The 14,209-nt window shown below is 40.2% G+C and overlaps 1 protein-coding gene across 1 annotated transcript in view; it reads right to left on the bottom strand.

Annotated features, from left to right (window-relative positions):
* NRDE2 (NRDE-2, necessary for RNA interference, domain containing) overlaps positions 1–14,209 on the bottom strand; it is a 49,208-nt gene that overhangs the window by 17,931 nt on the left and 17,068 nt on the right. The window contains exons 4-7 of the mRNA XM_076003776.1: positions 12,622–12,771; positions 5,808–6,258; positions 4,223–4,628; positions 2,750–2,883 (exon numbers count right to left, since the gene is read on the bottom strand). Coding sequence (XP_075859891.1) covers positions 2,750–2,883; positions 4,223–4,628; positions 5,808–6,258; positions 12,622–12,771 — 1,141 coding nt within the window. The remainder of the gene's footprint in view (positions 1–2,749; positions 2,884–4,222; positions 4,629–5,807; positions 6,259–12,621; positions 12,772–14,209) is intronic.

The following is a 14,209-nucleotide window of genomic DNA, read 5'->3' as shown; positions in this document are numbered from 1 at the left end:
AAAGGAATGATCTAGCATGGTAGGCAGCCTCCAGGACAACCTCCCATACCCCCATCCCTGCCTTGTAGGCTGGACCTAGTGACTTCTTCTAACAAAGAGAATACGGCAAAAGTGATGATACTTCCAAGATGAAGTCAGAAAAAGACTGGCCAAGGTTCAGTGAGTAGGGCCTGCAGCCGGGTAGCAGACAGTGGATTCCTAGCTCTGATCCTGCCAGGCCAGTCCAACCACTGGTGTCACTGCCAATTCCCCTAATGCTAATGGACCCCCTAACTGACCCCTGAAAGCCATGCTGTATTCAAGACCTTCTGAGTGGAAGAGGAGTCAAAGTTTCAAGAAGACAGACTGTGAGCTCTGGAGGACACCACCACATCTTAAGCAACTATATATTCCTAACACCTACCACAATACTCAACACTTGAGAGGGACTCAGTAAATGCTATCGGCATAGATCTGAACAAGGTAGGCATCCAAGGAGTAAAAAGGTCTTATCTTAAAGCCTGGCCCCTAAACCCTCCCTCATTCATTCAGGCATCAGGTCTGCAGTGTGTGGTAGCCAGTTCACTGGCAATAAGTCACTCCCTATGGAACAGAAGGCGAACACAGCAATGAACAGAAACGTGATCACATTATCAACTGACAATAGGACTTTAAAAGTGAATAACCTAGTCAATGAAAGCTTTTATGAAGAACCTTTTGAGCAGGACAAGCAGGCTTCTAAAGGACACACCATGGGCCAGGAGCTGCAGGATTATCCTGTCCGAGGCCTGGGCAGCACCATGCACACCTGCAAGAGCGTGGTCTTCAGGAGAGTCACAGCAGGGCAAATGTGCTGACATGGGCCCTGCACTCTGAATGCGTGTCAGCCATTTTTCCCAGGAAAGGGAACAAGGAAGACTACATTCCTTCTTTAAAGGTTTTGCTCTTATAAGAGTGATGAGGCCAGGCGAGGTGGCTCACACCTGTAAAAAAGAGTGATGAAAGAAAGTGCACTCAAGAAAAGGGCGTTTTTTGTGTGTGTTGTTGTTTTTTTGAGACAGAGTCTCACTCTGTTGCCCAGGCTAGAGTGCCGTGGCATCAGTCTAGCTCAAAGCAACCTCCAACTCCTGGGCTCAAGCGATCCTCCTGCCCCAGCCTCTCTAGTAACTGGGACTACAGGTATGCGCCACCATGCCCAACTAATTTTTTCTATATATTTTAGTTGGCCAATTAATTTTCTTTCTATTTTTTAGTAGAGATGAGGTCTCACTCTTGCTCAGGCTGGTTTCGAACTCCTGACCTTGAGTGATCCTCCGGCCTCGGCCTGCCAGAGTGCTAGGATTACAGGCGTGAGCCACTGCACCCGGCCTAACAAAAGGCTGTTTTTGAAAACTGTGATAAATGGTTATAAACAGTGTGTTTATTTTATAGAAACACATACTAGTAATATCAGACTCTGCCTATGTTGTGTTATGCTACTATGTTTATGGTAATGATGTCCCCCAGTGATAAAAGCAATAGAGAATACTGTTAATTAAGAAGCTTTAGGCTGGTCCGAAGGTAGTGTTATCTCACTTGATTGTTCATAGTCAGTTACAGGTTGAACTTGTTCTACTACTTTCCCACCTTCTCACTATTGCACTTGACTAGTCTTAAAAAGAAGGAAAAAAAAAACAGCTTTATTTCAAAGCTGTCATGTGAGTTTTAGAATTACACATGCTGTTAGTATTTAAAACTTCAAGAACATGCATCAGGGTCTCTCTACTCTTCAGAGCAGTGGTCTTTGATGCATCACATAGGTGGGCAGAGACCTCCCACCCATCAGTACCTGCTCTCGTCACAGTGGATCTCAGTAAAGGGGTGGGGATGAGAGTGAGTCTGATCCTGAACCACAAGGCTCCTTAAAGTCAGCTGAGGATCACTTCTGCAGCATAGCATATTCTTAAAATATTAAAGCATGTCTTAAAACTGCTTTGTTATCTGGCTCATTAATCAATTATGCCAATATTAACTGGCATAATTCTTTAATCCAATTTCACCTAGAGGTAGTATCATAAAAATAGTTTTTACTGGCAATTCACGAAACTTTCATGTAATAGAGAAACCTGGCCTCTCAAGAAAGACTTTAAAGGTTCACCATAAATTCAGACAGTCTACTCATCTTCCACTAGACCCCCTTTGCAGAGTAGAAAACTAAGTTTTCTTTAATGGAAAAAGGGAAAAGACAGGTTTTCTTACATGCATAGCTCTGTAAGGTTTTCTTTATTGCTTCATATAATAAATATTGGCAATGTGTGATTGTCATCTAAAACATTAACCCCTCCTCAATTAGGATTGGTATTGACAGGGTACCTGCATGTTATTTCATTTGCAACTCTAGCAAAGATTTTACATAGTGGAAAGGTTAATTGAGGAAGTGACATAAGACCCAGACTAGAATGTGCAAGGGTGGAGGAGAGTGACACATAGTTTAAAATGGCATGACAATGGTTTATCTGACTGCTAGATATAATCAGCATTTAAACAAGGAAAGAAAAGAAAGGTCATCAGTGAGTCTTTATATTGAGGGGAGGGAAATCTGCTTTCATCTATCCATAGTTCACTACTTTCATTATGGAATTCTCCTGGGATCACTGAAATATTTCTGAGAAATCATCCTCAGCAGGACTGATATAAAGGAGGATATATTTTTAAATTACTACCACCACCTCCCAATATCCCCACCTCTCACCTCCCCCCCCAAAAGAGAGACCAGGACAGAGCTTGGTACCTGTGCTTTGGTTGACAGATCTTTCACGCTGTCGGGTTTAAAGAAGGTGAAGTCAACCATGGCCTGGAACAAAGATACAGCCTTCTCCGAGTGGCCAGCCTGCCGCAGAAAGTGGCACTGCTGAAGAAAGAGTGCTGCAAACGTGAGGGCAAAGGGGAAGAATCCTTGTTGGTACCATTAAAGGGAAAGAACGTAACTTCTCAGAACTGGCAACTAAGAGAACATCTTTCACCTGAAACTACTGTTAGGGTTACAAAGCTATAACAGATGCCTAATGTATAAGGACTCATAATAGTATTGTGATCCAAGTATGTTTATTCTAGTTTTTTTATGAAACCATCATAGAATACAAATATTAACAATAAAAATCATATATAGTACATAAAAATAAGTCAATAGGTTGGTCTGAATGTTGACAATCAAATACTCAAAGCTCATTATTATAAGAAAAATTAAAGGAAAAGGATGGCGCAGCAGATTTTTATCAGAAAGCAAAGAGCTGTATTCAGTTGATCACTAGATGGCATCATGCACCAGCAGTTTTCGTCAAATGTTCAGAATCTGCTGTAAACAAATCAAGGTTCCATATTGGAACATTTCAGTTCATCTTACTTGTGGTATTATTCCATTATTAAATAGCCTTAAGCTATTTGAGATCATAAATGATAACAAATGTGTGACAGAAATGTGATAAATGCCTATTATTTCTAGAGTAATATATTTATATCTTAGACACTAGTAATAATACTCAATAGCAGGGATTTTAATCAAATAAATGCCTGCTATGTGCCAGACACTGACCTAGACTCATCATATATTGTCTCATTTAATGTGGGCAATAGTCCTCTAAAGCAGGTTTATATCATTGTTGCTGATGGAGAAATTGGAGCCCACACAGATTAAGGAACCTGTCCAAGGTCACAGAAAGCCAACAAAGGGCAAACTCAAGATTCAAGCTCAAGAGTGATATTCTCTGGCTCCTGCAGAACTTAATGCCTCCTATATCTCATTACTGCCAAAGTTTATATTGTAGGCTCCTTTGGGACACCCCAAAAATAGTAACAACATAATAATACCAATAACATATCTGTGCAATCTTCCCAGTCAGGGCATCTCACATACAGTATTGCCTTCACCCCTATAACTGAGACAAGTATAGGCATCTCAACAGATAAGGATATTAACCACCAAAGCAGTTAAGAGACTTAATGTTTACTTGGTTAATAAGTAGAAAAATTGGAAGTTCTTGTCCAGTGGTATTTTCGTAACTCTACTGGCTCTAATACCCCCCACCTGCCGCAGGAGCTGCAGGAGAGAAATATGTAATAATCAATGAATTATAATAGTCCTTTAAAACTCAGTTCTATCAGACAGTTTAGACTTTTGCTAAAATAAATCAAAAATAAATTGTCATTTCCAAATAAAGTCAAAGTATAACTCCCCCCACATAACTGGATCTGGTCATCTCCTTACCAAACATGGCCTCTTCCGTGCCAGGCAGTGCAGGGTGAGACAAGATGCTGCCATCCTTCACGGCAGACAAAGTACTCAAGCACTTTCCATAAAGACTGTGAATTTTTGATATTGAAAAAGTACTAAACTGGCTCTGGCAAAATAAAAGATATTTCTGCCAGAGGGTTGCATTATTGGGATGTAAAAATATCAGTTTCTGCCATTCTTTGACCAGAGTGGAGGGCTCCCAGAACTCTGTGCAGAGCTTCAGCTTGGCCAGTTTCAGTTCCACACTGCTCTGGTTGCTTTCGATGGCCCGCTCCAGAATGGCCAGCTTCTTCTCCAGAATCAGCTTCAGGGACCTCTTTCGCTTTTCCTGCTCTCCTTCCTCAATGGCATACAGGCCAGGACTTTTCATGACCTCATCCTCAACAACAAAAACAATTTACAAATGCAAATGGAACCAGGAGATCCTCAAAGTTTCAACAGTATATTTACCTACAACCCCCAAGGGAAATATTATTCAGACTTTCTTAAACCACTCATTTATCACAATTTCTTCTTCTTCTTTTTTTTTTTTTTTTTTTTTTTTGAGGCAGAGTCTCACTCTGTTGTTGCCTAGGCTAGAGTGAGTGTCATGGCGTCAGCCTAGCTCACAGCAACCTAAAACTCCTGGACTCAAGCAATTCTACTGCCTCAGCCTCCAGAGCAGCTGGATCTACAGGCATGCGCCACCATGCCCAGCTAATTTTTGCTATATATTTTTAGTTGGCCAATTAATTTGTTTCTATTTTTAGTAGAGATGGGGTCTCCCTCTTGCTCAGGCTGCTTTCAAACTCCTGACCTTGAACAATCTGCCCACCTCGGCCTCCCAGAGTGCTAGGATTACAGGCATGAGCCACCACACCCAGTCTATCACAATTTCTTTTAATGAAAACTTGGTTCCTAAGGTACCTGTGTCACCTAGTATGTTTGGTCTTGTGTTTATGTCACTTGATTGTCCATTGTCATTTTAAACTTAGATTTATATATCAATAACTAGCAGACAATGCCTTAGAAACCTTTTCTGAAAAGGCAATCTTACCAATAAAACAGTCACACATATGACAGAATATGGCAACTGTATGAGTGGTTCAAAATCAGGGACTAAGACAAATCCCTATGTTTTAGAAAAGGAGCACATAACTATAACTGTGTAATTTACTGAGCACTCCTTTCTCTTTCACAAGTGCACTTTGCCTGTTCTGTTTCTACTCAGAACTGCCTCTCCTTCCCTGGTGATCATCTCCCTCTTTTTTCAAGATTCTGTTCTAATTTCACCTTCTCTTGGCAGCCCTTCTTCCTCCCTCACTATAAGTCACTCCCTCACTCCATTCCCAAATGACACATGACAGCACTTACTACCCTAGGTTGCATTTATTCTTCACATGTCAGTCTTCCTCATTGGACTTTGAACAAGCTCAGGGTAAGAGCCCTATTCTAATAATCTCTATACGTCCAGTGCAAGGGTTCCTCATAGGAGTTCAAATATTACTGCCCAATAAATCAATTTGTCCCAAATCAGGAAGGTCATGCTAAGGTATTAAACCAGAACAGCCATACTTACCTGAAAAGCAACAAATGCCATCCACAGCTGAGTATCCCGAGGATTCTCCCGCACCCTCCTGTTAAACTCTTCCACCTTGGCCTTGAGAACTGCATTCTCGCTGTCTGGCAGTGAGTCTGGCTGCTTTGCTTCTTGCTCTGGAGGACCCTGTCCCTGTAACCACTGTGTAGTTGACTGATCATAAATGCCCAGAGGATTCAACCAGGTTGTTACAGGGGGAGCCACATCATCCGAGTCCTTCACTGGTATAAATGAAATTGGCTCAGATGAGGGAGGTTCACTTTTACTGCTAACAACAACTCCGCTGATGTTCATTAATCCCACACTCTTCTTTGTAAAATAGCGTTCAACCTGCTTGCGTGAATGCTTCTTCTGGGCAGAAGCCCCTTCCCAAGATATGCACTGCTTCTTAGGGTTAATGCCAAGGCAGGAGTCTCCTTTCCTCTTGTATCTAATATTAGAAAAAGAAAAAAAGTTACTGAGGGAATATGTGCACTACCTCTGAATGACTGAAGGTTCACTAGACCTAAACTCTTGTTACGCAAGTTAACTGCATATATACAAATACACCTCACCTTCAAATTGTTTCTATTTAGAGACATACAGGCATTAGCAATTAACTTTTTCCCACCTGGTTTGACTTCTTCCAATAACATTTCAACTCTTTGTTAATATCTTATGAATTTAAGATCATGCCTGTCTTCTAGATCTTAGTAATTTCTATTTTCCTGGAGCTTTGTAGTTAAGGAACTGTCACACATATTATATCATTTGATCATCACAGCCGTATGTGACAGGGAGGCAGAAATTATCATCCCCTCTTTTACACTGTTACTAAACAAGGACACTGAGACCTAGGAACCTAGGTCACCTATCTCCTCAACCAGTCCTATTTTCTCAATATTGTCCCGTGTCCCTACTTAAGAAAATAACATATAGGTCTAAGATCCCTTTTTTAATCCTGAAACAAAGTATGTCAAATTAAATTACATTTGGTTATTTTCTACTCTACAAAAAAAGAGGTTGGGTTCTTAAATGCTTTTATGGAACGTGTAGGCGTCCTCAGAGTTACAAACACATGACTACTGAATATTTGTACAGGCATTTTGCTAAGGAAAATTGTGCATTTTTCTATATGTATGTTAGCAAACAACCCAATCAAAAACAATGGGCAAAAGATCTGAACCAAAATTTCACAAAAGAAGACATGAATGGCCAATTAATGAAAAAGTACTCAACATCATTAGTCAACAAAGATATGCAGACTAAAACCATAATTAGGTAGCCCACACAACCACTAGAATGGTTTTTATTTAAAATTTAAAAGACTGACAATATCAAATGTTGGTGAGTAACCTGTGGAGTAACCAGGACTCTCATTCACTGTTGGTGGGAAGGTAAACTGGTACATCACTTTGGGAAAGGTCTGGCAGTTTCTTAACAAACTATACACAGACCTAACCTATGACCCAGCAATTCTATTCCTACGTATTTACCCAAGAAAAAGGAAACCAAATGTCTACACAAAGACCTGAGCACAAACCTTCTCAGTAGCTTTATTCTTAACAGCCAAACACCGGAAAGAATCCCAGTGTCCATCAATAGAAGAAGGAATAAACAAACAGTGGTATAGCTATACAATGGAATACTACCAGCAGTAAAAAGGAACAAACTACTGATAAACGCCACATGGACGAATCTCAAAAACATTACACTGACAGACACAAGACTATGAGTCCACTTATGTAGAATTTTAGAATAGGCAAAATTAATCAACAGTAGAAAAAAATAAGAACAGTGACTGCCTCTGGGGATAGTGTGGTGTGGACTGACCAGGGAGGAGAATGAAGGAAAGTTTTGGGGGTCAGAGTAATACTGTACATTTTAATAGAGGTTTGGGTTATACAGGTATATACATTTACCAAAACTCAGAGAATGAATATTTGTGCATTACACTGTATGTACATTTTAAATTTAAAGAAAAAACTAAAAACAAAATCAAACTCCAGTTAATACACATATTGAAGTATTTAGCAGGTAGTGCATTAATGTTTCAGTTCACTTCGAAATACATCAAAAAAAAGATGGGCTGATGGATGGACAGGTAAGTGATAAAGCAGGCACAGTCCAAGGATAACAGCAGAATGGGCGGAGGTATACATGACGTTCACTATCAAATTATTTCAGCTTTTGCTGTACATTTGGAAATTTTCCTAATAAAATTCTGTGGAGAGAAGAAGGCAGGGGAGAGCTGCCTCCACCTCTGTCACCTCCACCTCACGATGGCACAGCACAGGCTCTCTCCCGTCACCTCTGTGGCTTCTCTGCTGCCCACAGGCAGCCTCTGCCTGCCTTGTCCCACACTGCTCGAGTGCAGTGAATTCCACTTGGAAGAAATATTTTCTCACACATACACATAAGTTCTCTCTCAGACCTTTTATCTATCCTTTCTCCCAATTTGCTCTAGATTACCTCAGGATACTCTCTCACCATTCCACTTATGAGTCAAAAACAACCTTAACAAAGGTATGATGAGATAAAACAGTACTAAAGTCGTTCTAAATAAGCCTGTCATTCCCTAAGGAACAAATTTTTTTTTTTTTTTTGAGACAGAGTCTCACTCTGTTGCCCTGGCTAGAGTGAGTGCCATGGCGTCAGCATAGCTCACAGCAACCTCAAACTCCTGGGCTCAAGCAATCCTCCTGCCTCAGCCTCCCGAGTAGCTGGGACTACAGGCATGAGCCGCCATGCCTGGCTAATTTTTTCTATATGTATTACTTGGCCAATTAATTTCTTCCTATTTATAGTAGAGACGGGGTCTCGCTCTTGCTCAGGCTGGTTTTGAACTCCTGACCTCGAGCAATCCGCCCGCCTCGGCCTCCCAGAGTGCTAGGATTACAGGCGTGAGCCACCGCGCCCGGCCAGGAACAAATTTTAACCTAACTAGTTTTGTTATCCTTAATACTACTTTCTTAACAGTATTGATTCCTCATTAGTTTCACTATAGATGTACAGTATTTTAGATATTCATATAATCTCTTTTAAAAGTGTTGAATGAGTTTTCTGACTTGAGTAGCTATATTTTTGTAGCAAATTAGATATAAATGATAAGAGGGGGAAAAAGAATCTTATTGGCCTCCCTTATTATCTCCTTTCAGATGCTGTATGTATTTCTGCAAATATTCATATGCATACATACACACATCCTTATTAAAGACAGTTCATATAATTTCTCCCCTACTTTGAGGCATTTCCCCATATCAATTAGTCTTAGCAAATATAATTTCCATTGGCTTCAAATTGTTCCATTGGATGGATGTGTCATAATTTATTTAACCATTTCCCTATTGTTAGACATTTAGGTTGTATCCAATTTATCACCTAGCATAGGATCTTAATAATTAGAACTTAGGATGTAATTTAATGTGATATTCTCCTAAATGAAAGCACTTTTCCTATAAAATCCTTATCAAATAATCAGCAAGAACAATTCCAAAGGTAGGAACTACCACTTTGTTTGTCAGTTCAGTGGATAACATATATACATTTAATTTAAATGAATGCAGCTACAGGCAGTTGGCCACACAAAAAAAAATAAGTGCAGGGCTAGGGGGAAAGGAAGAGGGAGAATACATTTTTGCCCTGAATTCCCCCAGTGGGTCTGCACCCTGGAGACAGCAGGGCAGGGCAACATCACTCAGCCTTTCCTTCGGTGGCTTTCATTCTCACACATCCCTCTCGGTGCCAGACTGCCTAGGTCCAAACCCCAACTCCACCACTTACTAGCTGGGTGACCTTGATCAGGTTATTAAAATCTGTCTTGCCTCAGTTTCCCCATCTGTAAAATGGGGATAATAACAGTGCCTATGTCATAGAGTTGCTGTCAAAAAAGTTTAAACATGTAAAGTTCTTATGAGAATGCCTGCCATATAGTATAGGCTAGATAAGCTTAAATTATTATTATTTTATAAAAGTTGGCTCCTCAACTAAGCCAACTATTTTATCTGGTATATAGCCAAAGAACAACAACCTCTTCCAAAAATGGACAAAAAAACTGACTGAGCTGAACTTCACAGACAGACACTTTATTAGTCCTAAGGAATTTTCCAAAGTAATTTTGACTCTGTATAATTGTCATGTTCCATACTAACTGTGGAACCTAGCACCCATTGACCACAAACTCCAACACACACAGTGTCATTGCTGAGATACTCACACCAGTAGATGTGCTTTACACTGAGCCAAATCTGATTCCCAGAACTTCCACTCATTAGTCCTGGTTCTGCCTTCACAAGTCACACAGAACATTGTCAATCCCCTTCCATGGAACAGTCTAAAAAAGCTTAAAAGACAATGATCAAATCCCTGCCACCAACCAAATATCCACAACCCCTCATCTAGTCCTCACATGACAGTGCTAGTCGAATCGTAAGTAACTGCTCATCCTCCTCTCAATGCTCTTGGTTTGTCAGTGGCCCTCTTAAAAGTGTGAATATTCAGTGCCGGCCACAATATTCCCACTGTCTTCTGACCAGCCCAGAATGCCATGGGATCAAAATCTTCCAGGACCTGGACACTGACAGTTATACAGCTACTAATCCAGGCAAGATTTGCCCCACTTAAACTTTACTAAGTTACCAGGAAATCACAATGATACCCTAAGCCCTTTAATAGTATTATCTTTGCAGTTTAGATTAATAAAGTTATCTCTAATTACTATCTTCCTAAGGTCTATGCCATTCATTAGCAGAAGCTCAAGAGCCACTCTTTGTTAATAACTTCTTCTTTTTTTTCATCTATTAATAAAGAATAATCCTTCATATTTGTACATCAATTTCAAATTCCATATCAAATATCTCTGATATTTGAGTACAAGGCATAGCAGGAGTTACAACTTACAAATGAAGAAACCAAGGCTCAAACAGGTCAGTCACCTGCTTGGGATTATACTGCTAGTAACTTGCAAAGTCAGAATGACAACCAGAGTCCTCTGTTTGCAAATCTAGATAATGTCCTATCACACAACCAACCTCATCTTTATTTGTGGGCAGTGAAAGAACCTTTGACGTCAGAGGCACAAAGGTTCTAATCCCAGCCCTGCTGCTCCCTGGCTGCACAATCTGGAGCAGTTACTTAACCTCTCTCAGATTCCTTCTCCTCATTGGTAAAATGAAGACAGCTTTCCTTCTCCTCCTCACAGAGCAGCTGTGAGGATCAGACAGGCTAACAGAAGTGAAAGAACTAACAGAGGTGAAAGGACAAACACAGGACCATGGCCACATACCTCAGGCCAAATCAGTGTTGCCTTCCCCATCTTTTACTGGGAATCCACAATACCTGTGGCACTCCCCTGTGGTGGCATGGAAAACCAAACAAGTCTTCAGGGAGTATTAAAATTATCTTAAAATACATGAATACATTTGAAACATTATAGTCATTTATTTTCTGAGGTTTCAGTTGACAGTATGTAGATTCAATATACACTGAAAAACAACTCATATTAACACATCATAAAGGAAATTTTAGTTGGAATTGTTTATGTGGTGTGGTACACTATCAGAGTGAGTGACTATATGACTAAAATCTGTACATGCAACAAGGTAACAGAAACTGAAATTTATTTTACAAAGTAATTAGCCTGTCAAGAATAATGATCTTCAAGATCTCCTCTTGGCCTTATCTTCCATGATTCATGATTCTCAATCTTCAATTTTAATTACCTGTAAACTGTTGGGGAATAGAGACTGTGTGTTATTGTTCCTTACATCCCCAACAGTTTCTTACAAAGTTCTAAGTGTCTAAAGGGATTAATAAGTACCCAAACATTTTTGATTGACAGAGGGGAAAAGTTCAAACTCATTACTGAAGCAAATACCACTGCCTACTTTTATGATTATCTGATGGTATATGTTGAAAACATTTTGAAAAAGTCATTACCATTAAATGTCATTTTTTTCAATGGCATATGTGGGGGGTAGGTAACTAAAAAGCTTTTTGCAAATTTTAAAAATGACATATAGATTAGACCAAATAGTCATAGATACTCTGTCACAATTAATTACTATAAGGTTTGTTTATTTATTTATTTATTGATTGATTGATTGATTGAGACAGAGTCTCACTTTGTTGCCCAGGCTAGAGTGAGTGCCGTGGCATCAGCCTAGCTCACAGCAGCCTCAAACTCCTGGCTCAAGCGATACTACTGCCTCAGCCTCCCGAGTAGCTGGGACTACAGGCATGCACCACCATGCCCAGCTAATTTTTTCTATATAAATATTAGTTGGCCAATTAATTTCCTTCTATTTATAGTAGAGACAGGGTCTCACTCTTCCTCAGGCTGGTTTCGAACTCCTGACCTCGAGCAATCCGCCCACCTCGGCCTCCCAAAGTGCTAGGATTACAGGCGTGAGCCACGGTGCCCGGCCCATAAGGTATTTTTAGATTCATTTATTCAACAAATACTTACTGAACACCTACTGTGCCAGGTACTATGCCAAGCACCATGCCAACCACCAGGGATAAATACAATTAATCTATAGCTGTTACCCCATGGTGCTAAAATATATATATATATATATATGTGTGTATATATATATATAGATGTATATATATATCTGACCTAATCTCAAGGGCTAAGCTTTCACTTTAAAATGTGAGATGAGACATGTGCCTAAACAACTTAACAATAAATAAAATCCAATAGACTCTATGAGGGGGCAGTGGAGTAGGGGAGACAGGCAAATAGTGCTGACAGAGTTAGAGGAGAAAGAAGTTACTTCCCTAGGGTGAAAATCAGGGGGAACATGGTGCATACCTTGCTATATCCCCCCGGTAGAGAGACTTATACTCCCAGTTTGCAGGATCTGGCTTCTTATCTGTTCTGAAGGTTTCTCCTGTCCGCACCTGAACGTCCTCAAGCCAAACAAAGCGATGTCCAATATCAGCAGCAGAATTACCTCCTTGACTGTGGGACCAAGGAAGGAAAAGGGAGAGGCACTTTAAAAAACTTTCTGTGACAATAGCTCGCATTTTTTTTTTTTGAGACAGAGTCTCACTGTGTTGCCCTGGCTAGAGTGCTGTGGCATCAGCCTAGCTCATAGCAACCTCCAATTCCTGGGCTCAAGTGATCCTCCTGCCTCAGCTTCCCAAGTAGCTGGGACTACAGGCATGTGCCACCATGCCTGGCTAATTATATTATATATACATATATTTCTTTTTTCTTTTTAGTTGTCCAGCTAATTTCGTTCTACTTTTTTTAGCAGAGATGGGGTCTTGCTCTTGCTCAGTCTGGTTTCAAACTCCTGACCTTGAGTGATGCACCCGCCTTGGCCCCCCAGAGTGCTAGGATTACAGGCATGAGCCACTGCTCCCAGCCCATAGCTCACATTTTAAGAAATATGAACATTCAACATTTCAAACCCTACATGGCATCAAACACATCTAAGTACATAAAATATGCACATGCCATAGAGATGGGAAGAGGACTACTGCTCTGAGAAAAGAGTTTTAAAAAATAAAGCAAAACCTGTTACCACTAAATGATACTTTACCAAGAAAAGAAGTCATCTCAGAAATTAACCTGAAAAATATGGGTGTTCTTTTTAAATATGTCATTTAAATGACTGTAACTTGAATTTCAAATATATTCATAAACAAGAACTTTCCCTAAAATATGGTCCTGCTCTGAGGTACTTTAGAGTGTTAGGCAGAAGGAACTACCACACCTTCAAAAGGTGACAGCCACTGACATTAAACTGGGCTGCCCTTACTTCACCTAACTTATCTGAAAGTGCTCAGATACTTTATTCCAACTCAAAACTTTTTTTAAAAGAGCCACAGTTCTGAACTGCTCAGCCTGCGCTGTGACTTGGGCTTGGTTTCAGTCTCATTTTTACCGCCTGGACTTCATGCATGGTGTTTTGCCCATTAAACTGGACCTCCTACATAAAGGGCAGAACCATGAGAGTTCACTGAAGACAAGACCCTAATTTATCTCTTTGAATCAATCTGTTAGCTGGCAGACATTCAGCTAGGATACAAAAGAAACTACTTCCTTAGGCATTAAGTGAGAGGGATGGAAGGTTTTTCTGGCACCTAACATCATTCTTCCTCTAAAGAAAATCAGTTCATAATGCTGCTGACACAAGAAGCTGCCAAAGTAGTCAAAACAGCCATTAACTGTTGTTCCATCTTTGCTTTTTAGCTCTGCCCAGATACAAATAAAGATTTTGGAGGCTTCTAAATCATTCTTGGCAGGGAATACAAAGGAATGGCATTTCAAGAATGCAAAGTAGCTACTCAATAAATAGTTGCTGAATGATGAGCCTCAGGTTAAAATATATGAAGATTTTAACACATTCCCTTTCAGAACAATCGTGGAGGGTTTTCTGTCTACAAAAACT

This window comes from Microcebus murinus, chromosome 6 (assembly GCF_040939455.1).
Source record: "Microcebus murinus isolate Inina chromosome 6, M.murinus_Inina_mat1.0, whole genome shotgun sequence".
NCBI classification, from domain to species: Eukaryota; Metazoa; Chordata; class Mammalia; order Primates; family Cheirogaleidae; genus Microcebus; species Microcebus murinus.
The sequence above is the reverse complement of the archived record's forward strand: the minus strand, read 5'-3'. Positions and strand labels throughout refer to the sequence as shown.